This window comes from Neomonachus schauinslandi, chromosome 6 (genome assembly GCF_002201575.2).
Source record: "Neomonachus schauinslandi chromosome 6, ASM220157v2, whole genome shotgun sequence".
Taxonomy (NCBI): Eukaryota; Metazoa; Chordata; class Mammalia; order Carnivora; family Phocidae; genus Neomonachus; species Neomonachus schauinslandi.
In genome coordinates this window covers 114,835,195-114,862,400 of record NC_058408.1, presented here as the reverse complement: position 1 = coordinate 114,862,400, position 27,206 = coordinate 114,835,195, and the positions used below count along the sequence as shown (strand labels likewise).

General features: G+C 50.6%; 1 protein-coding gene across 1 annotated transcript in view; it reads left to right on the top strand.

Moving 5' to 3' along the window:
• The first annotated feature begins 973 nt into the window (after positions 1 to 973).
• The window catches only part of DRGX (dorsal root ganglia homeobox), a 26,903-nt gene continuing 670 nt past the window's right edge, over positions 974 to 27,206 (top strand). The window contains exons 1-5 of the mRNA XM_021700142.1: positions 974 to 1,007; positions 5,127 to 5,224; positions 6,122 to 6,223; positions 9,344 to 9,522; positions 9,607 to 9,719. Coding sequence (XP_021555817.1) covers positions 974 to 1,007; positions 5,127 to 5,224; positions 6,122 to 6,223; positions 9,344 to 9,522; positions 9,607 to 9,719 — 526 coding nt within the window. The remainder of the gene's footprint in view (positions 1,008 to 5,126; positions 5,225 to 6,121; positions 6,224 to 9,343; positions 9,523 to 9,606; positions 9,720 to 27,206) is intronic.

The window sequence follows — 27,206 nt, the reverse complement described above, 5'->3', positions numbered from 1 at the left end:
CCAAGCTTTTACGGAGAAAGAAGGTTTGAGTCAGATGGGAAGAGGGGTGGGTGTGGGTGGAGTGTTCAGAAAATAATGCCTTTTTGGGGGGTGGTGGTAGTGGTGGTTGTTTCTATCCTCTTTTAAAAGAAGAAAAACATTTCTAATTTTTGGTGAGAAATGGTGGATTTTTTTTTTTTTTTTTTTACACCACGTGGGCCATTTGTAAGGCCCAATAGACCTATCCAAGTTACTCGCTGTAGACAGCGCTGGAAATAATCAGATTAAGGCCAATTATGCGTGAGATTATAAAGGCGAGTGCTGAGCGGCGGCGCGCGCTGTAGACAGACAGCAAGACATCTGGCCACTTCCCGAGTCACTTTCTGGTCCTGCGGGCGCCAGGCGCGCCGAGCCCCGCCCGCTTCCAGCCGAGCCCGGCGTGCGGACCGGAGGCGGTCACGCTCCGGCCTTCCTCGTCCGCAGCCCGCCGAGGTACGCGCGGCTCCCGACCCACTCACCTGGCCCCGCGCACCCGGCCTTGGGGCTCGGCTGCCTTCCCGGCCCGGGCTGCAGCTCGCGCAGTTGGCCTGGCGAGCTCGCTGGACCCGGCTGCGGTGGCCAGGGTGGCGGGGCTTGCGGCGGGGACCCCAGAGAGCCGGGAGCTAGATTGCCCGGGTTTGGTGTTGGGGCCGAGGTGGGGGCATCGCTATCTGGGAGGTGGACCCGAACCGAAGGGCTGTCCCACGGGGACCGGGCTTAAGACGGAGCTGCCGTGTCGCCTTCAGTCCCCACAGTGGGCTTAGGGCATTGGGAGGGTGGTGGCTTCCGGGAGGAGGGCGCCCAGTGCGCACTAGGGCCAGTCCGGGGCGCGGGCAGAGGGAGACTTAGATTCTATCGCTGTTTGCTTTGCAGCCGGGCCGGAGATACGCGCTCCTTGTCTGTCCAGCGGTCGCCCTCCCCAGGCCCCGCCGTCCAGCTGATCCGGCCGTCGGCGATGTTTTATTTCCACTGCCCGCCACAGCTAGAGGGTGAGTAAGCGCCGCGCCTGGGGCCGCTCCGAACAGCCCGGAGCTGGCCAGAAAGCTCAGGAGCGGCAGCGTGGCGGGTGGGTGGGTGGATGGGTTCCCGCTCCGCGAGGGTTGCAGCCGCCGGGAGGTGGGTACGGGTGCCCCTGGCCTCCTCCCTACATCTCACTCCAGCCTTCCGCCCTGTCGCCACCTGCCTCCCACCTCCCTCCCCGCCTGGGCCGCTTGGCCCGGGGCTATTCGCACAGCAGGGACCCGCCGGGTCCTCCCAGCACAGATGCTGGTGTCACGCCTCTAATCGGGTCTCCCGGGCCCTGGGGGCCGCATCAATCTTTCACGGTGTTTTGCAAACATCCCGAAAAACCAAGGTGGAGTAGGGAGTTGGCCCTCATCGTCCTGACAGGGACCATGAGCCATGAACGACCCACGCTAGGCTGCTCTCCCTTGGAGGGCAGGGCTGTCCTGCTCAGGGAAGCTTTAACGTCTGTTCTGGGCCACTGCTGCCCTCTGGAACTAGGTGGCCCAGCCCACCACCACCCCAAGTGCCCTGGCCTGGCTCCTCCCCTGTGACTCACTGGGTTTCCTGAGCCCAGACACCAACCACTCCCCACTCCCAGGGGCAGCCCCATGGCCAGGGTTTGAGAGTTTGAGGGTCTCCAGGCCTTAGAAGACATTTTGCCTCAGGATCCCTCATGTGTTCTCTGCCCTGGATTGTTAGGTGGGAGTAGGTTTGTGAGAAGGAGACAGCTTGGCTCTCTGGTGCCCCCACACAGGGCCTGGGGGGACCCCCTGGGTGGGCATTAGACAAAGGCAAAGCCATACCTTCTGGACTTGTAACAGCATCTTCCTCAGAGCAGGAGTCTCAGCCGTGAGATACTAGAACTTTTATAACTGGGAGGAATATACCAGGATTTGGCTTTGACAACCTACTCCCTTGATTTATTTGTGGGGTGGGAGAATTTTGGAGGCCAGGAAATCGAGGGAAGCATGGGGGAGGGCAAAGGTGGTGAGGCACTGAGGGGCTTGAGACATCAGAGGACCTCATCCACCTTGTCTCCAGTTACCTGGAGCAGTAACTGGGCCTCCGATGGCCAACATGCCCAGGGATTTCAGAAAGTTTGTTTTTGTCTTAACCATGGACGCTTTTAAGAGTTCAGTAGAATTTTCTAAAGGAGGCTAAGGATCCGTGTTTAAGCCCTGCTAGGTCAGTCAGCATTCCTAAGAAGGGAAGACCAGACACTTGTCTGCATTTCACCTCCTTTAATCTCCAAGGACCTGTGCTGCCCAGTTTTAGGAGGTGCATCCCCTGACACTGTACCCCAGGCCTGGAGGGCCTTTGCATGTGCGGAGGACACAACTACTCTGCACTTCTGAACCTGGGGTTTGGACTGATGGGTATGGCACAGCCCACTCCTCAGGTTAAAGAGGGGAAGGTCAAGATGTGGGTATTTAGCAGGTGGTGGGCTGCTTGGGTAACTTAGGGGAAAAGCCCTGTCTACAGGGTGGGCTGCAGAAGTCACTTAGGGTGAGTCCTGGCCTGGCCGATCATGGCCCTAGTGCACTGAACTGTTGGCTGCTCACCTTTCCCTCCCACACCCCAGGCACATCCCACCTCAATGCTGATTCTGAGCGCTAGGACCAGAAGAAAGGAGATGTGTCTTTAAGAGCCTTATTATCCCTCTGCAGATGTATTTCTGAGCTAGTTTTGCAGAAAGGGGTGGTTTGTTTTGTCAGTTTAGTGTTGCTGGGGAGGTGATCTGCTGTGCTTTGCAGGGCTGAGAACAGACCTTTGGAGTATGACATCTCCCTCAGCTTAGGAGCTTTTTAATTTTTATTCCTTATTAATCTAGAGAGGCATAAAGAAGAAAGCAAAATATGGTTCATCATCTCACTTCTCAGATAATTTTACTAATATTGAATTAAAAAGTACTACATATACCTGCTTAGGAAATTCAAATAGAACAGAAACCTACACATTGAAAAGTGAAATCCTCCTTCCTCTCCACCTTTTTTTTAAAAGATACTCCCTATTGTTGGTTTCTTGTGATTCCTTCAAGAAAAACACACTTTTTCTTTCTATATGTTATGCCTTTTTTATGCTGAGATCATACTTCCACATCCTTTGGGACGTTGCTTTTTTTACTTTGTAACATGTTTTGGGGATTATTCCATGTCAATATATGCAGATCTACTGATTTCTTTTAAACAGCTGTGTAATATTTCATTATATGTTGTACTGGTGGGAACTTTGGCTGTTCCCAGTTCTTTTTTTTTTTTCCTTCTACTGTGTTGCCAGGAATGTTCTTCTTTTTCTATTTTAGCATACTTTACCTAATTCATAGATTAAATATGTATATGTGCACTTAAATCTTTGATGAATATTGTCAAATTACCCTCTAATAAGGCTGCACCAATTAATGCTCCTACAAATGGTTAATGAAAATGCACATTTTATTACACTCTTAACTGTACTGGGTATCATTATGCACCTTATTTTTTTTTTTTTTTTTGTCAAAATGGTGAAAATAGTAGTTCATTGTTTTGTTTAATTATCGGCAGCGTTTAACATTTTCATATTATCAACATTTCTACTTATTTTTAAGTAAAAAGCCTCTTCTCATGTTTTCATCTTTTCTATTTGTTCTTATTAATTCGATGGGCCATTGGTCTTTTTTAGGATTCAATTAGGCACATAATGTTTCACTTACAGATATTATGTGCACATGTTGTAGAAAAATTTCGGACCAGCAGGTATAAGTTAGAAGGCTGAGGCAGATAATGTTTGGAGCATCTCAGAGTCTGCATTCCATCCTCACCAATCAAAGAGAGACCATTTGGTTTCCTGCAAAATAATGGAAATAAGGCTGCTTTGAGGCTGTCCCTTTGAAGTTGCCAATGAGCTGGAGAGAAATCTTTGTAACTAGGGTTTTGAGGAAGAGTGCAATTTGGACAAGAAGCTGGAGGGGAAGGCTTCAGGAGAGACTGGGGTATTGTGGCAAAGGATGGGGCACTAGAGAGCAGAATAATAAGTAGAAGGGACCCCCCCTTAGTAGATAGAATTTTAAAAAGTCCAGAGGACCCTGCTTCTTTGGGACTGAGGTCTTTCTGAGGGAGGTTGCCTGTGTGGCTTGCCAGCTCCGAATGCCAAACATGCAGTGCTTCTGAGACCAGAGCCCATGGCAGGTACAGCATTCACTGGCTAATGGGAACTTGCTCATTTGTTTTTCTAAGAAGCCATTGTAGACTGTGGAGTAAATGGTGCATATTCGGAAAATGATCTGAATGCACGTTTGGGGCCAAATTCTGTTCTGGCTTTATATGAGCTTTGGAGGCTGCTGGGGAGGGTGGTGGAAAGGACGCTTTTCTTTTCAGGGAAGTGAGAGCAATGGGTCCTTTATGAGCCTGGCCAGAGGGTGGGATGCCCTTTGAGAGTGGCCCTGCCTAAGTCTCTTGGAATTCAGGACGCTGGCTATTGGTGCAGACCTCTTGTTAATTGACATCTATATAACAGATCCACTATGGTGCTGATGAGCTGTGACCAACAGTAATTAATATTCATTTATAAACTTCTTACCTCCTTGTGTCCTGAAGTTCTAGGAGAAATGTGCAGTGAAAGCGCTTGGTGTTTTTCTTCCTTCCCAACCCCCAGCCGGTCAGCCTTGTTGTTTATAGAAGCAAGGGAAAGTAAACTAGCAGGTGAGCAGACAGGAACTGTGGAGGCTTCTATGAAAGAATCCGAGGTAGGGGATGAGTTCAAGGCACATTGGATGCAGGTGCAGCTGGAAACCAAAGGGCAAGTGAAGGCTCTGCCTCAAGCCGGTGATTCTTCCTGGCCAGAGTCCAGCATTTCACAAGAAAAGCGGATTTGGCCTTCTTGGGGGAGAAGGTCTCCACCTGCCTGATGAAATAAACATAGTTGGGGCCTAAAGTCAAAGGTTACTGGAGGAGAGAGAGAGCACAAGAGAGTGGAAGAGAAGGGGCCCCAATGAGAGCAGCAGAGAAAGATGCTCTGGGACAGACAGGACTCTGCTTGGAGGTGCCTCCGAATGAGCATGTGTGTCCGGGGTCAGTGTGAGGACAGGGAGGCCCTCGGGTCGGGCTGATTCAGTTTGCTCCCAGTAGGCACTGCACCCTTTGGCAACCACTCTCCAGGAGATTTCGATGATGGGTTTCTGCGCAGAAAACAGCGCCGGAACCGGACGACGTTTACTCTTCAGCAGGTAATGACGGCGCTCCCTTTCTGAGAGTCAGCGACTTCCTGCCTCCCAAAATTTCAGAGTTTGAGCAGCTCTTCTTTGTCTTTTAAAATAAAGCCAACTATGGAAACTGGATCTTTCTGTTTTCTTGAGTGCTTTATGTGTCAAGAAATCTGTTTGGGGAGAGAGTAGATGACTTGGATCTTCTGATCCCAGACAGGAAATAAAGGGACAATAGTGATCACTCACATTTGCCCTAGGTTGGTAGTTTGGGGGAACATTTCCACATCAGCAATATCATCTGAACGTTGAGAAATGCAGGTAGGACATTCTTAATCCCAGCAGATAGATGGGAAGACTGGGGCCCAAGAAACTGACTGATTTGTAGAAGATATTGCCATCCATAAATGGAAGGGCTACTAGTGGGACCCTCATACTGTATTTCCTGGACCTGGGTTCTTCTTAGATCTGTGCAAACTGGAGCTGTCAGGAAGGTGGCCCAAATACCTCTTGGGAGTTTCTGGGGGCCTGACACAGTGAGGGCTTCTGCAAGTTGTTCCTGTTCTCCTATGTCCTATGGGGAAGGCTGTGTGGATTGCTCTGACTCATAAGGCCCCCCTTAGAGCCTTTGATTCCTATGAATCTATTTAAATGGAAAAGCATATAAATATTTGTGCTTCTCTTCTTATTCTTATTTCTTGGGGGAGCACCGATGTCGTTAGTGAGTCTTAGCTCCTAAGTCACCCGTGGTTAAAATTTTAATTCTGTGGGATCTTTTCAAAGAGCTTTCTTCTCCCTCTTCCTCCCCCAGTTGATCTGTGCAACTATATTCTCACCGCTCCTTGCAAATTTGAAATATGCATCTGCTTCCTCTCACCTTGCCACAGCCTCTCACCAGTAAATATTTTTTCCTTTTACTAGCTGGAAGCTCTTGAGGCAGTTTTTGCCCAAACACACTACCCCGATGTCTTCACCAGAGAAGAGCTAGCCATGAAAATAAACCTCACAGAAGCCAGAGTGCAGGTAAACCTTCTTTTTAATTATTTAACTCTCTAATATTAAAACTGGCAAACTTTTTTTTTTTTTTTTGACATCATGACTGCAGAGTGCACATTTGGCCAAAGAAAGCAAATGAAGACTATCTGTCATTTTCATGATGCACTTTAATAACATCAACATAATGTGGAATATTAGATTAGGTTGATTAATCGGTCATTCATAATTAACTAGTGATAATGTTCTACACTAATTTGTCCGCGTCTCTAAGGTACTAAATTACATCAATGCACATCCATTTCCTTGCTTTGGGAAAAAAAAAAAAGAGCTGAGATGCTATTCTCAAAGCAGCTCTGACCGCTCTGGGGTAAGGCTGCTCAATTGCAGAGAACTATGTTTTCAGATGGGAACAGGGTAGGACCTGCTTTCCAGAAATTGCATCATGTCCAACTTTTCCCCTGGACGCGGACTCTTTCAGCGAAGTGGATCCGAAGAACTTGTGCAATTTAAAAATCTTTAAAAGGCAGCAGCGAGAGGGCTGCCTCCGAGCTGAGCATGGCCCGCGGTGACCGTCTCTAAGCAGGATTTCTTTTTAGAAGCCACACGGTGATTACGTTTAAGTGCACAAACCCGTCGAGCCCGGCAGATGTGCCCGAGTGCGGGAGGAATGGATTCGCAGAGCCGCCTCTCCGGGAGAGCTATTCTTTGAGCACAATTATATATTCATTTTATTTATGGGGTTTCCTCCATGCTGTTTCTGTTCTTTTTTATGTAGGGGCTTGGGGTTAAGACTATGCAAAGATCTAATTGTAGGAAATATAATAGTTTGCTTTCGGTTCCCCTGGGTCATGTTAGTATCTCTTAAAAACCAATGGCTGAAGAGAGATAATGGAATTCTGAGCAGTAAATTGGGGGTTGTAAACAAATTATTTCCCCTATAATCAGATTATGTGATCCTGATTATTAAATCTGAACATGAATCATTGGTCATATGTGGGCAAATTAAACTGATTATTATTTGGAAATGAAAATCTCCTTTGGCCAGGATGTTGTCTATCCCTTCTTTTTTTAATGCCAGTTTGCCAATAGCTGCCTAAAGACTGAACTGCAAATTGAGATAAATGGCACAATTATTGAGCATTCAGAAGTGGAAGATCATAACTTCTTCCTGAAAGGTGCAAGGGTGAGATAGGGGTGGTAACAATTAAGGCTGGGAATTGTTGGTCAGGCTGTTGTTGGCTATTATGCAAACAGACAATGGCTGTGAAGCGTGTGTTCAGCGAGCCTCCGTGTGGGGACGCGGGCTTTGGTGGCGGGAAGGGCGATGTGTTTACATTTATACCCCTTGCTCATTCAAATATGATTAATGTTCTATAAAGCAGGGGCTTAATCGAAGCTGATGTTGTCAAACAATAACTAAATAGGGAAATAAACGACTCCATCATGCTCTTTCCTCAGAAGCAGGCGAACTGTCAGTGCAAAGTCATTAAAATATGATAATGAAAAATAGCTCAATTAAATGTTGTTATAGCTGTGACCTTCATTCAATTAAGACACAAGAAAGTGTCTGCATTTTGCTTTGCATTTAACTGCCCTAAATTTAGAATATAGATAAAATCATTATTCAATGGTTGCTGATATGTGCAATTAAAAGCCAACTGGATTAAAAAAGAAAGAAACCCAGTTAAAGAAGAATGAAAATTCAGAAGTGGGGTGGGCTGGTGGAGGGCTCAGCCCCGGGACCCAGGCTTTCTCCTGGGCCAGTGTGAGGTGGGAAGAGGGGAGGATGCTCCGGGTGGGGGGCTGGAGGGAGGTCGAGCCAGGACTTTTTTGAAAGCCAGGAATTATCTCCCAGGAGAGAAGGGACGAGGTTCTGCTGGGTAAAGAGCAGCAGGATTTCACTGACCTTTGGGAACACCTTGGGCCCCATCTGTCCGGCTGCCATGAGGCTGTTCCTCTGCAGATGCCATCCTGATTGCTAAGGCTTGCAGAATTCCACACCAGTCTCTCAGAAGGCACTTAGGGCAGGTGCATCGTAAGGCTCCTCCTAACCTGAGCATGGCAAAGGATCAGGCTGCCTGATGCTTACCGAGTGACTGATGGCTGTATGTCGGACGACAGTGCTCCGTGTTTTTCCTGCGTCTCTGGGCTAACAATGCTTGGGGGTGGCCACCATTATTACTCCCAGGGAGTTTGGATCTGGTCCCTAGCCAAGCCATTGGTCTTCAAATCGTGGGTCTGCCACTTACCACCTGAATGACCTTGGGCCAGTTAATTAACCTGTCTGTGCTTAGTTTTCTCATCTGTAAAATGGGGGTAGACCTACCTGCCTTACAGGGTCGGGGTGGATTTTAAACCAAACCAGGGCTGATTCCAGAGGCATTGTATCTCGTGGGTGCGCTGGGCTGCCCGTCATGAGTTTTGGTGCATCAGAGAGGATTTCACAGGTCTGAGGCCGGACACAGTCCGGTGCTCAGGCAAACCTGCTAAGAGGGAATGAGCCTTTTTTTTTTTTTTTTTGAAGATTTTATTTGACAGAGAGAGAGAGACAGCAAGAGAGGGAACACAAGCAGGGGGAGTGGGAGAGGGAGAAGTAGGTTTCCCGCAGAGTAGGGAGCCTGACACAGGGCTCAATCCCAGGACCCTGGGATCATGACCTGAGCTGAAGGCAGACGCTTAACGACTGAGCCATCCAGGTGCCCCCGGAATGAGCCTTTTTGATGAGGAAACCCCAGGGCAGTGTTTTACAAACTGCTGTGACGATGATGTCCCCTCCCCACAATCATAGGAAATACGTTTCACATCAAATAAATACACTTGGATACGCCAAGAATTTCTACAACACTTGTACCCTTACTGTGGGTGATGCATTTGGATACTTTCTATGATTTAACATTCATTAAAGAAATGCCTGTCATGCCTTCTACACTGATCTTCTGGCCCATCTTTGGGTCTGAAGCTGCAGTCCAGAGGGCACTGCTTTGGGACATCTTTTGGAGAGAGGAGGCTGCCCCCCCCCCCAAAGCTGCTGCAAGGTGAGCCGTGAGCACTGGGGACAGGACCCAGGCGTTTGGGTTTGGGTACTGGTTCCCTCCTCCTGTCTGATTTTCTGCCTCCATGGGATATGCATTTCCACGGGGCACTCAGGTTTGGTTCCAGAACCGAAGGGCCAAATGGAGAAAAACAGAGAGAGGGGCTTCCGACCAAGAGCCAGGAGCCAAGGAGCCCATGGCAGAGGTGACACCACCTCCCGTGAGAAACATCAATTCCCCGCCCCCGGGGGACCAGGCCCGGAGCAAGAAGGAGGCCCTGGAAGCCCAGCAGAGGTGAGGCCGGCGGGCCCCTGGGGTCTGGAGGCTTGGCGGGTACACAGGGTTGGGAACTCAGTGTGATTTTCTTTTCTCTAGCAGCCTGGGGAGAACTGTGGGTCCCACAGGACCTTTCTTCCCCTCTTGCTTGCCGGGGACCCTCCTGAACACGGCCACCTACGCCCAGGCCCTGTCGCATGTTGCCTCCCTGAAAGGTATGTATTGTCTCTGCTGGCTGGTGGGGTGGGGCTGGGGTTTGGCTGGCGCGGCCGGGCGCTGTCCCCAAGGGGTCGCGGAGATGGTCTGGCCGGTCTGGTTTCTCAGTTCCGCCCATGCTTATACCTCGGGCAAGTGCGGCTCCTTCTCTCCTGTCGGTCACCGTCAGGGTCATGAACAGCATCTGCTCCCCGACATGCTATCTTGTTTGTCTTCTACGTGGCCTGAGATTGTGGGCATCACTGCACTGGCTGGGGGCTTGTCTGAGAGGTGGTTGTGTCACAAGGGACCACTCTGTGTTCACAGGGGGCTTCTCCTCCTGGTAACAGTTTTGGGTGTTAACCTGCAGCTCGTGGGTGAGGCCTCGATGGGCAGTTGTCCCAGGTTACAAGGACCCTCTCCATACATGCAGCGTGCCCGCCCACCTCCCTGGGGACTCCTGACGTCAGAGGTCTGCAGGGCTAGGATTGGTGATTTTCCAGAGTTTGCTCTCTTCTTGAAAATAGCTGTTGTTGTCTGAAGGATGCAAACCATTAGGGATGTTTGGTCAGGCCCAGAGAGAGGAACTCCTTGGGGACTTCTGGGGCATCCCCGCTGGATGAATGTGACCGTCTCTGCCTTCCTTGCTTCAAACCCACTCCTCCTGGGACGAGGCCAGGCAGCTGTGCTGGCCAGGAGCAGGGCTGGCTTCCACACGGGGTCTGGGGCAGTGAGGGTCTGTGCTGCTCTGGGGCTTGTCTGTCACAGGGGGTCTGGGAGGGGAGGTACAGGTGTAAGCTGTAGGCTTTTTCTTGATAATAGAGGCGGTGGGAGAGGCTCCTCCTAGAGGGTCCTCTGCTTGTTCTGCATTAGGATCTGGGGTCTCCTGTCCTCAAGGGGTCCCCCTCCAGCTGGTAAGTCAGATAGACACACACACACACAGTGGCAATCCGCAGCGCAAATGTGGTTTCTGGAGGCTGAATGAGGGCATGAAGTAGCTTCCCTGGGGAGTCTCCAGAAGGCAGAGAAGGGCATTCTAGGCCTAGGGAACAGCACATGCAGAGTGTCGGGAGAGGAGAGGAGAAGGAGGTTTGCCTGGAGAATGGTTGGTATGGTGGGTGCCCATGGGAGAGCTCCCCGAGATAATGTGGAGGTGCCAGGCAGGGGCCAACACTTGAAGGCCCTGCAAGCCATGCTCCTGGGGTTGGATTTTCCTCTGTAGGAGTTGGGGCCTTGAGGCCCAGAGCCACTTCTGAGTGGTCCAGGCAGCTGGGCAAATCCCTTCACTTAGACAGCTGGCTCACCTCTGTCTAGCTCTGGCCCCCCGTGTGCTTCTTCATGCTTCCTTCAGCTCCAGGGGCCATGTAGAACGCACCCCAGAGTGGCTTTGGAACATATTCACAGGACAGAGTAGGCTGATAGGGAGCTACGGAGGTAGAGTCCCATTTGGAAGGGGCTTCTGGAAGGAGATGACCAATGGGACTTGGGGATCAGTTAAGGAACTGGTCTAGGCAGAGGAGCAATTCTGTGTCTGTCTGCCAAATCCTCTCTGTTTTTGTGGGGACCAGCTCAGCTCCTAAGAGTAACCACCTCTTTTATAAATGTTCTTTGCTTGCCCCCCTCCAACCTCATGAGTTGTACGTGATTCCCGTGTCTTTGCTATGGCTGCCTGTGGCCAGGCCCTCTGGCTAGGTGAGCTGGGGCCCTGGAGGAGGCCTGCAGTGGCTTGAGGAAGGGCGAGCGGGCCAGGTTGCTGAGCAGGGAGGGCACAGTGTCTGCAGCCGGGAGGCCCAGGGCCGCGGCGAGAGGGAGACAGAGCAGAGGCTTTTGTGTCTTCTGAGTTTTGACCCAGGACAGAGGCAGGGCTGGTGGCAGGGCCTGGTAAAGGTCAATCTGTCTCCCCTCTTCATCCCTCACTGGTACGTACTGCCCTCCAGCCCTTCCCTAGACTTTTCTGGCTGGACTCTGACACCTGGGGCCTGTCCTGTGTCTGCCTCATTAGAAACAGGCTTTCCTTTGATGCTGCCCTCGCTGAGGGGGTCAAGGGGGTGGAGCTTGGGTGTGCAAGAGCTTACAGCGGTGACAGATATCACAGGGTGCTCACCAAACTAGGGTGTATCTTTGCGTGTTGTAGGGCACTTGTTTGGGCAGCCTGTGTACCCCATGGGAAGTCCTTCCTGACGGCGGTCCTGTGCTGGGGCAGGGGGCAGCTCAGGTGTCAGGCAGACAGTGAGCGAGGTGAATGTGGGTAGGCATTGTCTTCACTTCCCCAGATACTAATGAGCTCTTGCTTACTTTTCTTGAGGCACATAACCCTCTTGGTCTATATGTCATTTTCATACTTACAGGAAAGGCACGGGGAAAAGATCCATTTCTCCAACGTCAGAGACAGGTATTTGAGGAGCCTGTTAAGGGGCTGGGCACAGGTGGGGCTGGGGGTGGATTCGCCCACTCAGGGGTCAGCTGCTGCTCAGGCCAGCTGATGATGGTCAAGTGGGTATGCGGACACAGCATTGCCAGAACTATTGCAATTTCTGGAGAAGTTGGAAGTCTGGATTTTTATTTGAGATATTCCCATCTTTTAAATGTGGTCTCCAAGTCCTTCAGGCCAAACCTGCACCCAGTTGGTCAGAGCAGTCCGTGGTCTGCCATTTTGCTCTGAGAAACAGCTGGGATTGGTTGGGGGGGTCTTTGCCTTCTAAAAGTGCCTGACTCCATGTGGAGGCACCTCTGGGAGCCAGGTTTTCTGAGCTGGAAGTCTCTGAGTCAGAACTGCCCGGCTCTAGTCCATGTGGGCTCAGCTTTCCCTGGAGGTGTGCTTGGGGCACCCAGCCTCTGCCTCAGGACCTGGGTAACAAGTGTGTGCCCACGAGTCAGTTTCTAGATACCCTGGGGTTCAACATCTGATTGTTTTGTGGAACATTCGTTAAGTGGTTTGGGGACAAGACAGCTTTCAGTCTCTTGCAACCAATAGCTTCTCTTCCCAGGCTTCCCCGGGCTACAGAAATTAAGTGCCCGGGCCCACGAGAGGAGCAACCCTGATTTCCTATGGCCTGGTTCAGTGCCGGGACTTCTGGGCTGTGACCTGGCCTCCCTCACCTTAGTGCACCCCACAGGTGACTGGGTAGGCAATGCGGACAGAGCTCGTGGCCTGAGCCTGGCTCCCCAGGGGTGCTGGCCACCCTGGGGACTGCCTCACCTAAGTGGGAGGAGCTTTGCTTCTTGTTGGTGCTAGAAGGCACCTGTCTGGGCTTCTAAGCCCATCCCTCTTGCCACAAATGAGAAACTGAAGCTCAGAGGAGGAGAAGTCACTTGCTCACACATGGCTTATTCAGCTAGGTCTCCCCTTTGGGGTCTGGGCTGCCCTCCACAGGATCCTGATGTGCCCTTTCCTCCAGACACCATGTATGCATTCATTCCTCTGGATGGGCACCTGTTGGTAGGGCCTTGGACCCCAATTCTCCTTTTTCCCAGCAAGAGAGGAGAACTATGGGTCTGCTGGGTGTGAGCCCTGGGGAAGGGTCTAGACTCACCCAAGACTATCGGAGACCAAGGCCATTGTGAGCTGAGCACCACAGTCCCTTTCAGCCCAGAGATCCCAATCCACTTCTCCAGGCTTGTGGCAACTTGCAAATGATCCAGAAGAAAGAAATCACACTCAGTATCAGCTCCCAGACTCAAACCAGTGCTCATGTCTGCTTCCCTAGGCTCTGTGGTCCTAGTGGGACCATACAGCCCTGGGCTGGAGACAGCAAGTATCCTGGGTAGGCCACCGAGGTTCTGGCCCAACCCTAGACAGCACCAGGGTGACTGGTGACCTGCACCTCCAGACCAGGGCCCGAGGATCTAAGCCCAAGCTGCTGTGCGAGGCAGCTGACAGCTGTCCAGAGTGAGAAGACAAGGCAGGGCTCCCGGTGCTCCAGGGCAAGATGGATTCTCCCAGGGGGCATATGGAGCACCTCAGCTATTGCTCCCAGAGCTGTTACAAGGCCAAGGACTCTGAGCTGGGGGTCCCGGTCTTTTGGTTCCAGGCATTGTTGTGACAGATGTGAAGTCCTTGGCTGGGAAATGTTAAGAGAGCCTCCAGGGGTGTTTGTGGGAGAGCTAGGGGGTTGTTGAGGTACAGTTTGCTTAGTCCCTTTAAGTAGTGGCCCTTGAGGGCTCTTTGTCCTTGAACGTAGCTTAATGGCTGTTCTCTTGCCTGGAAATGTTTTGACTTTGGATGTATTCTGAAAACAGGAGCGCTCTTGGAATACTGGCTGTCAGCTCCTTAAGCAGGCTGCACCGGGGGAAGGAAAAGGGCATGCAGGTCCATGAGATGTAAAGGGAATGAGCTCCCGGGGCCCCCACAGTGCTGGGCTCCCAGAATACAGAGCTGTGTGATAATGCCAAGCCCGGTCTCCAACACGAGTGGGGTGGACAGGCCCTAGAAGCTCTGTGGCTGTGGCCCAGAACATGCCAGGGGAGGTGGACTCTGGTTCTTTATCTTTGGATTATGGGGGGAAGTGGCCCAGAAAATAGGAAGGGGAGTCGGTCTCTCAGCCACTTTGCTGAGCTTTGGCACACAGACTGAGAAGTCAGTAGCAGACAACTCTGGAGTACGGTTTTCTTAGGAAATTAGAAGGACTAATTGTCATTCCTTGGAGATACCTGTTGAAAGCAGGGGTCTGGGGTTTGGAAGCAGCTAGAGAGCTGGGGAAGCCAAGATCAGACTGAAAATTACCCCAGTATTTGGACAATCCACCCAGCTCGGAACTGGCACGTCAGTGAAGCTCAGCTTGGTGCTTCTGCCTCAGGCCAGGGAGCGAGTGCGGAGACCTCCTGGAGCTTTGCGCTCTGCCGCATACCATCATGTTGTGTTGAGGGGAGGGGGTGGGCTCTGCTGCCAGCCAGGTCCCAGGGCCAGGTCAGGGTAGCTGAGCCACAGCTCCGGGGCTGGGGTCCTGGGGGTGCTCATTCAGCAGGCCCAGTGTTGGGAGTGCGTGAGGTGCTGTGTGTGCTTGGATGGCTGTGTCTGGGTAGGTCAGCAGGGCTACTCAGGCAGTAGGGAGCCAGGGAAGAGTGAGAGGTGGGCGCGCACCCCTGGAGGGTGGGAGGTCACGGCCCCTCTGGGGTTGGACGGTCAAGCAGAGCGTCCATATGTGGGGGTGTGGCCGACTAGCCTCCAGGTTGCCCGGCAGGCTCCCGAATGGGCGTTGGGCTGTGCCCGTCTGGGGTTGGGGCAGCTGGCTACCTCAGGCCCGGAAACTGCCCACCGGGGACAGAGCAATGTAATTGAAAACCAGGCACTTGTGGGGGTTTCTTCCTTTAATTATCCTTTAATTATCAAGCAGCCGACCAGCACAGTGGCCTCCAGCAAGGGCTCTGGGGTGGCCTGCCTGGGGTGAATCCTCGCCTTTCCGTTCCCTAGCTATGTAAGTCTTGAGTACAGCACTGGGGGTTCTCTGTCTCTGCCCCTCATCTCTAAGACGGGGATCTTGATCACAATAAGACGGAAGTTATAGAGCTGAATGAGAAGCGCAGGAGCTAGAAAACTGAGGCTCTTGGAACAGTGTGTGGCACAGTAAATACCGTCGTTATTAACCAGATCCCTTCATTCTCGTTTCCAAGTCCCTGGCTCCCACTCACCTTTAAAGGAGCCAGTCATGTCTGCATCTTCCAAACGTCTCCCATTTCTCTGACCTTTACTGTAGCTGTGACTTACCTTTTTGGCCACGATGGGGGTTCCTTCCTGTCCCTGGTAGGATTTCCTGGGCAGGGCACCCATTCCTTCCGTGGGGCTTCATGGGCAGTGATGTGTTTTGTACTTCGGGATGGTCCTCAGAGAGGACCCATCTTGTTGCAGTTGGTGGGTTTCCTTATTGAGTATTCCATGGACACTCTAGAATAAAAAGGCAGCAGGATCCTACCCCATGCAGGGAGGGTTTGCATAACAGTAATGGGTGTCCAGAGAAAAAGCCTTTGCAACACAAAGAATTTTCCTGCGCTGGCTTAATGGCCAGGCTTGTGTTCACAATTCATTAATGCAGAGGAGGTTATTAATGGCTGAGGGAGGCGCTTGGGTTTGTTCCGGGGAAGTGCTGGCCACAGGAGGAGCGGAGCGCGATGGGGGCAGGTGAGCCACAGTCCGCGGAGGCCCCCTCTCCCTGGTGCACTTAGCCCAGCTGCCTCTAACCTGTGATTGGGAGAGCTGGGTGTGAGAAGGAAACTAATTACAGCTGCCGGGGGAGAACTTTCATAACTCCGTCTGTGCTCACGCTGCGGGATCACAGCCACTCTCCTGCACTGGGTGGGGGGCATCCCGGCCAACCTTCCCCAAACTGGAGGGGGTGGGAGGGAGGGTAGGGCCGCCTGTAGAGCAAGGCGGGCCACGGGGGGTAGGGGGCTGTCAGTCCTTAGACTCTGCCAGCAGCAGAGCAAGGGATTGAGGTCTGACCTTTCCTTACCCTGCCCTCCCATCCTGTCCTGGGGAGCTGAGGTGGCTCCAGCCATCCCCTGCTGGAGGGGCAGGAGGCAGACAGCCCTGCTCTCACCTCCCCAGCAGAGCTGCCTCGTTTGGGCCTTGCAGGCTGTGAGGACTCTGGAGGTGCTATGTGCCAGGGACTTGCTCAGTGTTAGCATGCAGTGGGAGCTCAATAGTTACTAGCAATTGGAGTAGCAGTCCCGGTCCTGCATCGCGTGCGTGCGTGCGTGCGTGTGTGTGTGAGGACCAGGGTGAGGCGAGGGGCAGGGTGTCCGGTGCTGGGCCAGGGTCTGGCCACATCCTTCCAGAGAGCCAGGCCCCTTCGTTAGTCAGGAATGTGACCTCGCTGCCTCACACTGGCCTTGGCCTTGGGCTCAGGCCAAGATAAAGTGTCCAGATTCTGGGACTGAAAGGGCTTTATTGCCCAATAAACTTCTGCCCACCAAGGCTAAACTCCAGGCTGGAGGCAGCCTCTTCCTTCTCCAATATCTCCCCTCTATTCCTCTTTAATCACTTTTTCCTTTGTGTTGTGGCTTAAAAAAAAATCACAATCGAAAAACATTAAAAGTTATTTTATTGTGAAATATCATATTCATTAGAAAAATTCAAAAACATGCATCTAGAGTGTAGTGACCCATTTTAAGCACCTATGTAACCACCCGCTGGGACTTTGCCTGCACCCCAGAAGCTCTCCAATCCTGGACACCTTTCTCCTTCCCCGAAGCGAGAGCACTATGCAGACTTTTGCCAACCACCTAAGCAAGCATTCTGAAACATTATCATTTAGGCTCGACTTTTTTGAGCTTCACGTATAAATGAAATCATACAGAACAGATTCTTCGTGTCTGCTTCTTCGGCTCAGCATTATGTTTGGGAGATTTATTCACATAATTAGGTTTAGTGGTAGATTCTTTATGATATGTGTATGATCAGGCCATCTGCAGATAAAAAGAGCTGGTCTCTTCCTTTCAAATCCTTATGCTTTTTATCTCTTTTTCTTGTCTGTGCCAGCCAGAACCCCTAGCACAGTACTGAATAGAAGTGGTGACAACGGGCATCCTTGCCTCATTCCATTTCTTTTATAACAGCTTTATTGAGCTATACACCGTACCATTCATCCACTGAAGTGTATGGTTCAATGAATTTTAGTGTATTAAGTGAGTTGTGTAACCATCACTAAGATCAAGCTCAGAACGTTTTCATCACCCTGTACCTATTAGTAGTAACTTCCCCGGCTGCTGCCAACGCCCCAGCCTCAGGGCACCACGGATCTTGCTGTCTCTATCAGTCATGAGCATTTTTGCTGTTGCTACTGTGGACTTTTTTAGGAATGGAATCATGTGATATGTGGTCTTTGTGACCGACCCTGGCCTATTCTTGATCTCAGGGTTTCACCGTCATGTTTGTTGTCTTTTCGTTTTGTTTTGTTTTAGATATCCTTTATCAAGTAAAGATAGTTTCTTCTTGCCTTGGTTTTCTAAGAGTTTTATTTTAATTATCATTGAAAAAAATCATGAATCTGAATGAATGTTGAATTTCATTGAATACTTTTCCGGCTTCTTGTTGAGGGGATCACGTGATTTTTCTTTCTCAATGTATTAATACAGTAAGTTACATTGATTGATTTTTTAATGTTAATCCAACTGTGTATTCCTGGAATAAACCCAAATTAGATGTGACACATCATCCTTCTTATATAGAGCTGGATTCGGTTTGCAAGTTCTTTGTTCAGGGGTTTTGTATCTATGATCATGGGGAGATTGGCTTGGGATTTTCTTAGAATTTCCATTCCAGCTGTTAGTATTGTTTTACTTTGCCCCCAAACCGAGTATAATAAAAGCAGCAGTAGAGCTTCCCAGCTATTTTACTCTCTCTCCTGATTCCGAGGACTGGCTGGGCTCAGCCAGGCAGTTCTGTTGTTGCTTTGGCCTGGGCTCTCTCATGAGGTTGTGGTCACGTGGCCGCTGGGGCTGGTACCTGCAACATGGTAGCGCTTCCTTGTCTGGGGCCTTGGCAGGGACGCTGGGAGGCTGGGAGCTCTCTTTTTCTCTCTCCCTGCGGTGAGCTTGGGATGGGGTTGAATGACAGTTGATTCCCAAGAGCGGAAAACCAAAAGATGCCACACCTTCTTAAGGCTTATGCCCACAACAGGCGCAGTGTTGCTTCTGATGCATTCTATTGATTTAAGCTGGTCACAGGGCCAACCAGACTTGAGTGGAGGGGACTGCGCACAGATGTGAATGCTGGGACGTTGGTTCATTGAGGGCCCTCTTCGGCGACTGAGTGACACAGGCATTGAGGATTCTCTGACATCGTGATTTGAATTGGGGTGTTTGTTTTTGAACCTACCTTGCTTCCAATCCTGACCACAAGCACTTTAAGGGTGTTGGTCATATCTGACTCACCTCTAGGTCCTTCCAAGCCACTCACCTTGGCCCCAAATACAGAGTCTGGTGCAGAGTAAGTGATAGGGAGGTTTGGGTAAAGAAGGAAAGCAGGTGATGCTGCTCTGGGTGTAGGAGACTGGCCTCACTAGCCTGCAGTGCTGGCCACCTGTTGGACCCCAGAAACAACTGGGCCCTCCTGTTCCTCATTCAGCACCTACTGTGTACCCTGTTTTGCCGGAATCTAAACCAGAGGCCAAACCTCTGGTGATGAATTAGACGCATCCTGACCTTAAGGGATTCACAGGCCAAGGGTGGGCTTGGAGAGACCGTCAGTAAAGAATTCCATCTCATGTGACACAGTCCTGTGCTTTCATAGAAGCCAACAAGGGCAGGCAAGGTGTGGGGGAAGCCCTGAGGGGGGAGTACATTTTTCCCTGTAGGAATAAGGAAGTCTTTCCAGAGGCAATGTTTCAGTTGGGCTTGAAGGAAGTATGGGAGTTGCCCAGCGGGTGAGAGGACCCGAGGCAGGAGAACAGCATGAGCAAAGGCACTGAGGCAGGCAGGCCTAGTGTGTTGAGGAAAGGGCAAAGCATGAGGTTGGGTGGGGCCACGTTCCCAGGAGAGGATGGCATGGCCTCAAGGTGAGTCCAAGTTCTGGAGTCAGACTGGCCATGGCCCAGAGCTGCTACTTTCTCATCATAGGGTCCACCTGTGAAATGAGGATCATGATGGTCATACCGAATAGTGCTTGTGGTGAGCAGGGTGTCTATCTGTGCCTGGCCCATGCAGGCATCCAGTATGTGATGGCAGTTGTTAGGGTTCTGATGATGAGGCTGGGAGTCAGTTGGGATCTAATTAAGGTTTGGTTTTAGACCTCTGGGGCAGAGGGTCTTACTTCCTGCAGGCATTTGCTCCTCAATGGGAGAGCCTCTCAGCCTTCAAGGCATAGTTAATGAGGTCGGAGGTGTGTGCAACTCCAAGAAAGCAGCACAGCCCTCCAGGGGTCCTTGGCTTGGTTGTAAGGGTATAAGTATTTGGGGAGCAGGGAATGCAAGGGGTAAAACGTACCCATTTCTTATGGGGAAAGTGGTTAGGTCAGCCGTAACCTTCTCCACGCTCAGGTGATGTCAGGAAGACAAGGGTAGAGAATCCCAGCACTTAAGATTTGTAAAGAATCTTCTTAATGAGTATGTTATCATTCCAGGATATAGGGGGGAAACAGAGGCCCAGAGAGGGGATAAGACTGTCCAAGGTCACGTAGTACATCTGTCAGAAGTAGGGCAAGTGAGGGACCCAGGTGTCCCATCGTCCAGCTCCCCACACCCTGTATCGATTCTGTTCCTTTTACAGGCACCTGCTGTCATTCTCTGGCTTTAAAAACTGCAACTCACTTTCCAGAAGCCATTTCCTATGGGTGCTGATGGGTTTGCCCTTCCTGCTAATCAATGGGGCCCTGGGGTGCAGGGAGCTGAGCAGAAAGTTTCTGGCTTGTGCCCAGATGCAGCGGGAGAAGCAGCCTGCCCATCCAGAGTTTTGGCTGCCACTCGAAGGCGGGAGGGTGGTGCTAACTGGCACCAGGCTGCCCAGAACGCAAGTCCCTGCTGCTCCTTGGGTTGTGCGAGGGTCCTTGGATCTGGGTGTTGTCATTTTTTGTTTGCCCCTTCAGATACATCTAAGCAGAAAGGGGACCCTGGCACTGGCCCTGAGACTGTCACAGCACAAGGAATGTTTGACTGAGCTGCCTCCCATCGAGGAGCATTTGCTGAACAAATGAGCAGATGTCAAGATAGTGGGTGTACAAGTGCTAGGTGGAGTTCAGACAGGGGTGGGACTTGGTGTCAGTTCTAGCAGAATAACCTGCCAAATTAACCTGGGGATTTTGACATGAATCAGATTGAGCAACTTTGCCATGAGCACTGTTTCTCTCCATGAGATACCAAGGAAGTTTAGGACCTGGGAGAAGGTAACTCTGAGGACCTAAAGTATGCCAGCTCAGTCAGGAAGGAGAGACTCTCCCTCCCTTTCTGCCTTCCCCAAACATTCAGTCTTTATTTTGTACCCAAATGGGACATTTCAGTTCTGGCATCAGGAGTATAGGGGTGAGAGTGGGTGAAGGGTGCTTACTGCAAGTTTGGGAGGTGAGCTGGGTACAAAACTGAACACAATAATAATAATAATATAATAATAATAAACACAACTCATGGTAAAAGGCAATATAAACCATAAAATGGAGATGGGAGAAAGCACATCAGGGGTTCTAAAGTAGAAGACATTTGGGTATGAATTTGACCTTGTGCACTTGATTATTGGTGAAGACGCATAGTCACAGCATCTAAAAATCTGTGCGTAAATGTGGTAGGCATCTACCAACACCTCACTCATGACAAGGGGCTGGTAATTACAAATCATAAAATATATTTCCTATCTATCTATCATCATCATCTATCAAAAGACATGAACTATGGTATTTGTGTTAAAGCTCTCATAAATCCACACACTCAGTTCCTTGTTCAATTCTGTTACAGTTAACCTTAACTTTCAACAAGAAATCAGTGTGCTAGAGCTTTACTTGTAACCAAAATTGTAGTTCACGTGCTTTTATGATGAAAATGTGCTATCGGCAGAGACGAGACAGAACTAACTTAATTTTTCCTGTCAGTCTCTATAGTAGATCAATTAAACTGCCAAGGAGATCAAATATTTCAGACTGTATTTATTACATTAAGTATTTATGTTCAGGCCAAGCCTTTAAAGCATGATGTCATATAGGAATGTAGGCCGATTAGATCAATTCAGCAGAATTTGCTGTAACTTAATGGAAATCTAATTGTGTGTTTTAATTTAGTGTCCAGGAGGTAGTATGTTCTCCAAACAAAACCATTTTCAGGCTGCATTTAAGGGCCAGATAGCTCTTGTGCAGACACTGGGGATGAGACACGTTGGTAGGGCCAAAGGGAAGAGGCTGTGGTCTTTTGGGGGGTTCGTCTGCTGGCAGGTTGGTCGTACCCCATGCAAAGGGACTTGCAAATCTTGAACCCCACGGAACGGGAGATGGACCGAGTTTCCTGGTGGGTTTTCCTTCGTGCTTCGTCCACCATCAAATGCCCGAGGCCATTAGCAGTTATGGGGCTGCAGCTGGGTGCTGAGGACGTGGGCCTTATTCCTTGGCAATTTCCGTGGGGCTCTGTCCTAAAGGACAGCATCTCTTCTCATCGTCTGAATGGAAGAAGGCTGGAAATCACAAGGCACAAAAAAAGGACACCATTTTCATCACATTAATACCTGGTCAGGATAGAAAGAGTGGAAAATACAATAAAACACAAAGAAAAACATAAAAATCACTCATGACCTGAGTACCCAGAATCAACCACTATGAATATTTGGTATTAGTCCATTTGTTGTCTTCCCATCTATAAATATATATCTCTAATGAATTCATCTCTAATGAATATTTTATAACTTATTTAGAAATTAAAAATGTTAAACCAAAAAGTTTAAATTTATCAATATTTTCTACTTATAAATTTTTATACGCATTGTATCTATGATCCCACAGGGATATGGCATATAACCATATGTGTATGTGTATATACATATGTATTATGTATATATGCATATGTATATACAACTCGTGCATACATGTACCAAAATGGAATCCTATTGACTTAATTGTTTCTTAACCTACTTTTTAAACTTAATATTTTGTTATCATATGTCATTATGATTAATTTTTTCATGGCGCTAAGTATCCTCCTATAATACAATTTTGTCGTAGCTTTAGTGTGTTCTCTGTGGGTGACTCTAACTTATTCAGTCAGCTCCCTATTGTTGGGCCATGAGGATAATCACAGTTATTGTCACCATATGCCACACTAGATTGACTTACTTTGTAGCTAATTTAATTTTTAGCCCATTCATGATTTATACCTTTTGGATAGATTAAAATAAAAAAGGGAAAAATCCCCTAGAGCCCCAACTCTGGAAATCTAGTAATTAAAAAATGACACTTTTAAGTTTGTCTTGCTCCTCAAAATTCTGTTGGCAGAATAAGTTATTTTAGTTTTTGGTCTGATGGGAAAGTCTCCACTGAGGAAGCCGGGTAGCCGTGGACGCAGTGTGGCGATCGGTCGGGCCTCCTGCGGGGCCAGGAGCAGAGCTGGTGAATTTATCATCTTAACTCCTTCTAAGTCTACAATTCAGAAGTATTCAATACATTCCTTTTGTTGGGCAACCATCACCACCATCCATCTCTAGAACTTTTTCATCTTCCAAAATTGAAACTCTGCCCATCGAACAAGAACCTCCAATTTTCCTCTCTCCCCAGCCCCTGACAACCACCATTCTGTTTTCTGTCTCTATGAATATGCCTACTCTAGGCGTCTCATGTAAATGAAATCATGCAGGATTTGTCTTCTTGTGACCGGCTTATTCACTTAGCATAATGTCCTTGAGGTTCATCTATGTTATAGATGTGTCAGAGTTTCCTTCCTTTTTAAGACTCAGTGTTTCTCCTTTGTATGCATAGCCCTGACAGTGCTAACCACAGAGCGTCCCAGAGCTGTCGGGTTCCTGGTCCTCAGTTTCTCCATCCATCTGGTGTCGGGGGTGAACTGGATCATGTGCACAGACTCTGCTCCCTCCCGTAGCCTTGGTTCTGTGAGTTAATGTATTTCTCTTATTGTTGAATCTCGGTTTTGAGGACCAGGGGTGTAGTTATTGGTGGCTTTCTTGGGAGCCCACCTGTTGCAGGTGTGACCTTGCAGGTGTAGGCTGTGGATCCCAGAGAAAGAGGCTCTGTTTTGTCCAAGTGGCACTTCTTCATCCTGCAGGTGGCATATTCATCACTGAATGATGACTGGTTAACTCCCTGCTTGATGCTTACATCGGAGCAAAGCCTTGCTGGAGGCAGGAATCAGCCTGACCATCTTGGGCTGGTCTGACGCAGGGCAGGCTGCCTGGGGTGGATCCTGAGCACCGTGGCCCCTCCCAGGTCGCTGACCGTCCACAGCTACAGGCAAGCTCCCCTCCGACTTTCAGTACCTGCCTGGCTCGGGCTCCCCAGCCTCTCACAGGTCCTCCTCAAATGTGCCTCTTCTTAACATTCATTTAAAATTAAAAGTTGTGTTTCCAATTTTTAAAGAAATTCACATTTGTTGTCGAAAAATGAGAAAAATTCTAAACAGACACAAAGAGGAAAACGTCCAGTATTCCCGCTGCTGAGAGGGGGCACCGTTCTTCATGTGTGGTCCCCTCACGCATGAGCTCCCTTGGGGAGGGAGGCCTGGAGGGGGCCCCAGTCCTCAGATGGCTCCCAGGGCTCATGGCATGGGCGCCATCCCCGCAAAGGCTGCAGCTCCCCGTTGAGCTGCAACTGTGTCTTCCTGTGGCTGTGTTGAGTGAGGGCCGATGGGAAAAGTGGACTTGGGATTGGACCCAACCTGACGTTCTGTTTGTTTCCTGCTGCCGGAAACGGCAGAGGGCTGATCCCCGGTGTGCTTGAGGCTAGAAGCCCACCAGCGGCGTGGGGCTGTGAAATGGGCTCTCAGAATTCCCTTTGTGAGGTTGGCCTCTGATTTGTCCCACGCTCATCCTAGTACTTGCTACCTGCTCTACTGACCCTCAGTCAGAATTGAGGTAGGAGGCCACAGCTCTGCTTTATGTTTTAGTTTTTAAAAAATATTTTATTTATTTATTATTTGAGAGAGAGAGAGAGAGCATGAGAGGGGTGAGGCTTAGAGGGAGAAGCGGGCTCCCCACTGAGCAGGGAGCCCGATGCGGGACTCGATCCCAGGATCCCGGGATCCCGGGATCATGACCTGAGCCGAAGGCAGACGCTTAACCACCTGAGCCACCCAGGCGTCCCACGGCTCTGTTTTAACCCCCTGTTATCGTCCCGGAGAACTGAAACACCGCCAGAGGTTCTGGTCCCACCTATCAGTACACTGTACAAAGTGTACAGTTAGTCCTGGAGCTTCAGTTTCCTTACCTGGAGAGTGGGGATGAGTAAGACACACCCCTCCGGGTGGCCGGCATGGGGACGGGGGCCACCATGGGTGCTGGTAAAGGTGAGCTTCCTTTTGTCTCTGAGCAGGCTTGGAAAGGACGAGAGAGGGGCCCCGGTGTGCTTGAGGGGAGAGGGAGGGAGGTGTCTGGCCCCGGCATGGGGAAGCCTGTCCCCGGGAAAGAGGTGGGAACATCCCAGCAGGTGCTGCTGAGGCTGCTTCATGAGGGCTGATCCTACAAGCGGGCACTGGGCCTGGGGGCCCTCCCCGCCTTTCTTCCTTCCATAGGTATTTTCCAAGGGCCTGGCCTGTTTCAGGCACTGTGCCAGGTGTTGGGGACAGAGTGTTGAATGAGACAGGAAGATACTTAACCTGTTGGGAGTCTGCAGTCTCTTGGGAGGGGAGACAGACGACAAATAAGTCAACCAACCACCAACGATCCCCCCTACCGTTTGTGGCCAATGCTGTGAGATTTGAGCAGAGTGGAGTGTAACCAGGGAGCCTACTTTGGATGGGGAAGTCCCGAAGGGCCCCTGAGGAGGTGATGGTCTAATGGAGCACTAAAGAGAGAGATGTGAGGAGAACATTCCAAGGCAGAGGGAGAGGTTCTTCACTCACAGGCTGAGCCCGGGGAAGGGTCCAAGCTGGGGAAGAATGTGCCCCCTTTTCAGACAGAGAGACACAATGGTTGAGGAGCAGGGCCCCTGCCTGGTGAGGCCCAGCTTGGCCACTTACTATTCCCCCTCAATCTCCTCATCTGTAAAAGGGGCTACCTAACTGGTAATACAGCTTTGTGTCGGCTCTGCTGTGATGTTCTGTGAGCGTGTGAGAGAAGTCTTGGCCGGCACATGGGAAGGAGGAGAGCACAGTGCCAGCCTGATCACGCGAGAGCTTGGAGGCTGCTGGGAGGAATTTGGATTCATTTGACAAATAGGGATTTTGGTCCCCCGGTACACCCGATCTCCGCTGCTGCTTCTTCCAAAGCTGGTGAGCACTTTCAGAAAGAGGTGAGGGACTGGCTTTGTGGTCCCCTCCCTTGTCAGAAGGTTGCCCATCCATGTGGGGCCAATGGCCATGGCGGACCCAGGTCTCAGGCCTCAGGGATGGGCACTAACTCCCAACTGTCCTCGGCAGGGCCGTGGTGGTCCACCTCCTGCTCCCCTGGTGGGATCTGGCTTCGCAGCTGGCCCAGGATGACTGGGGGGGGAGGGGCGAGGAGCTGCGGGGATGTGCCTCTCCCGCAGGGATCACACAAGGGGGCCCACCACTTGTCCTGTCTTGGGAGCTCAGAAAATCTGTTAAAGTATGTCATGCCGCCGGCCGAGTCTACCCACCGGGTCTGGGTGCAAAGTCTGTGTGGTTCCTGCCCCCGTGCCTGGCTGGAGTAGGCAGTTGGAGCGCACGGGGGTCCCTCAAGGACAACGGTGGTGCCGGCGCTGCTGGGCGTGGCTCACTTCTCTCAGAACTCAGATGGGCAGCAGGACCACGGGATTCCACGGCCAGACTCTCTCTATCCACTATCCTCCTCCGCGCGCACGTGCACACACACACACACACACACACACACAGGACAACCTTCTCTGTTTACCCCCATCTTAGGAATGGCACCCTCATTCATTTGGGTGCTCAGGCCCAAACCTAGGCATCACGTGTGAATCCTTCCTTTCCATCACCTTCTTTGTGGTCCACAAGCAGTCGGCGCGGGCTGTAACCTTCCTTATAACCCGGAATCTGGCCACCCCTCACCATCTTCCCTCCAGCCACGTTGAGCCAAGCCACTCTCCCCTAGGACTGCTTTACCCCACTAGCCTTCCCACCCTGTCCCCCAGGCACAGAAGCTCGCGGCACTCTCTACTCCGACCTGCTGAGGCTTCCTTGCACTGAATCCTGCTCAGTCGGCAGGGCAGTCTGGCCCTGATGACCTTGACCCGTCTACTTCTGCCCTCGCCTGCAGTCTGCAGTCTCTGGCTTCAGTCAGTCTGAACACCCTGCTGCTCCCCGAACAGGAAACTTCTGTTCCCATATCCGTGCCTTTGCACTGCTCTTCTCCCTGGCTGTGTGTTCTTCCTGGGACATTCACGTGGCTGTCACTCTGACTGGTTGCCCTCAGGTCTCTGCCAAGCATTGTGCTCCATCTGTGTTTTCCATAGCACGTCTCACCGCCTGTCTTTGTATCAGGGACTCAGGGCTCCAGCGTGCCTCTCCACTAGAACTGCACTCCATGAGGTCGGGTCTTACTGCCTTGTTCCTGCTGATTGTCACTAGGGTCTAGAACAGCGCTGGGTACTCATGGGATAGTCGTTGAATAAATGCACAGTTGAGGATGACCCATGAGAGAGTATCCTCAAACAGAGCCTGGCCAAAGGGTGAGCTCACTGCATTCCTGGACTGGTTCATATACCTCTGGCCAGCAAGCTGGGGGCCACACAGTTGCTCCTTAGCCCCGTTCCACAAATTGGACCTATGCTAAGCGCTTTCCAAACTGATTCCTTCAGAGTTTCTTAAACCTCAGTTCATGGTGCCCTGAGTGTCTCAGTTAATTTTTCATGACTCTCTTGGGCCCTAAGAAATACCTAACAGTTTTGTTGATTAAATGGTTAGGTCCAAGCAACTCAATAAGTATTAATGTCTCGACAACTTAGTAGCCGCTTGAAA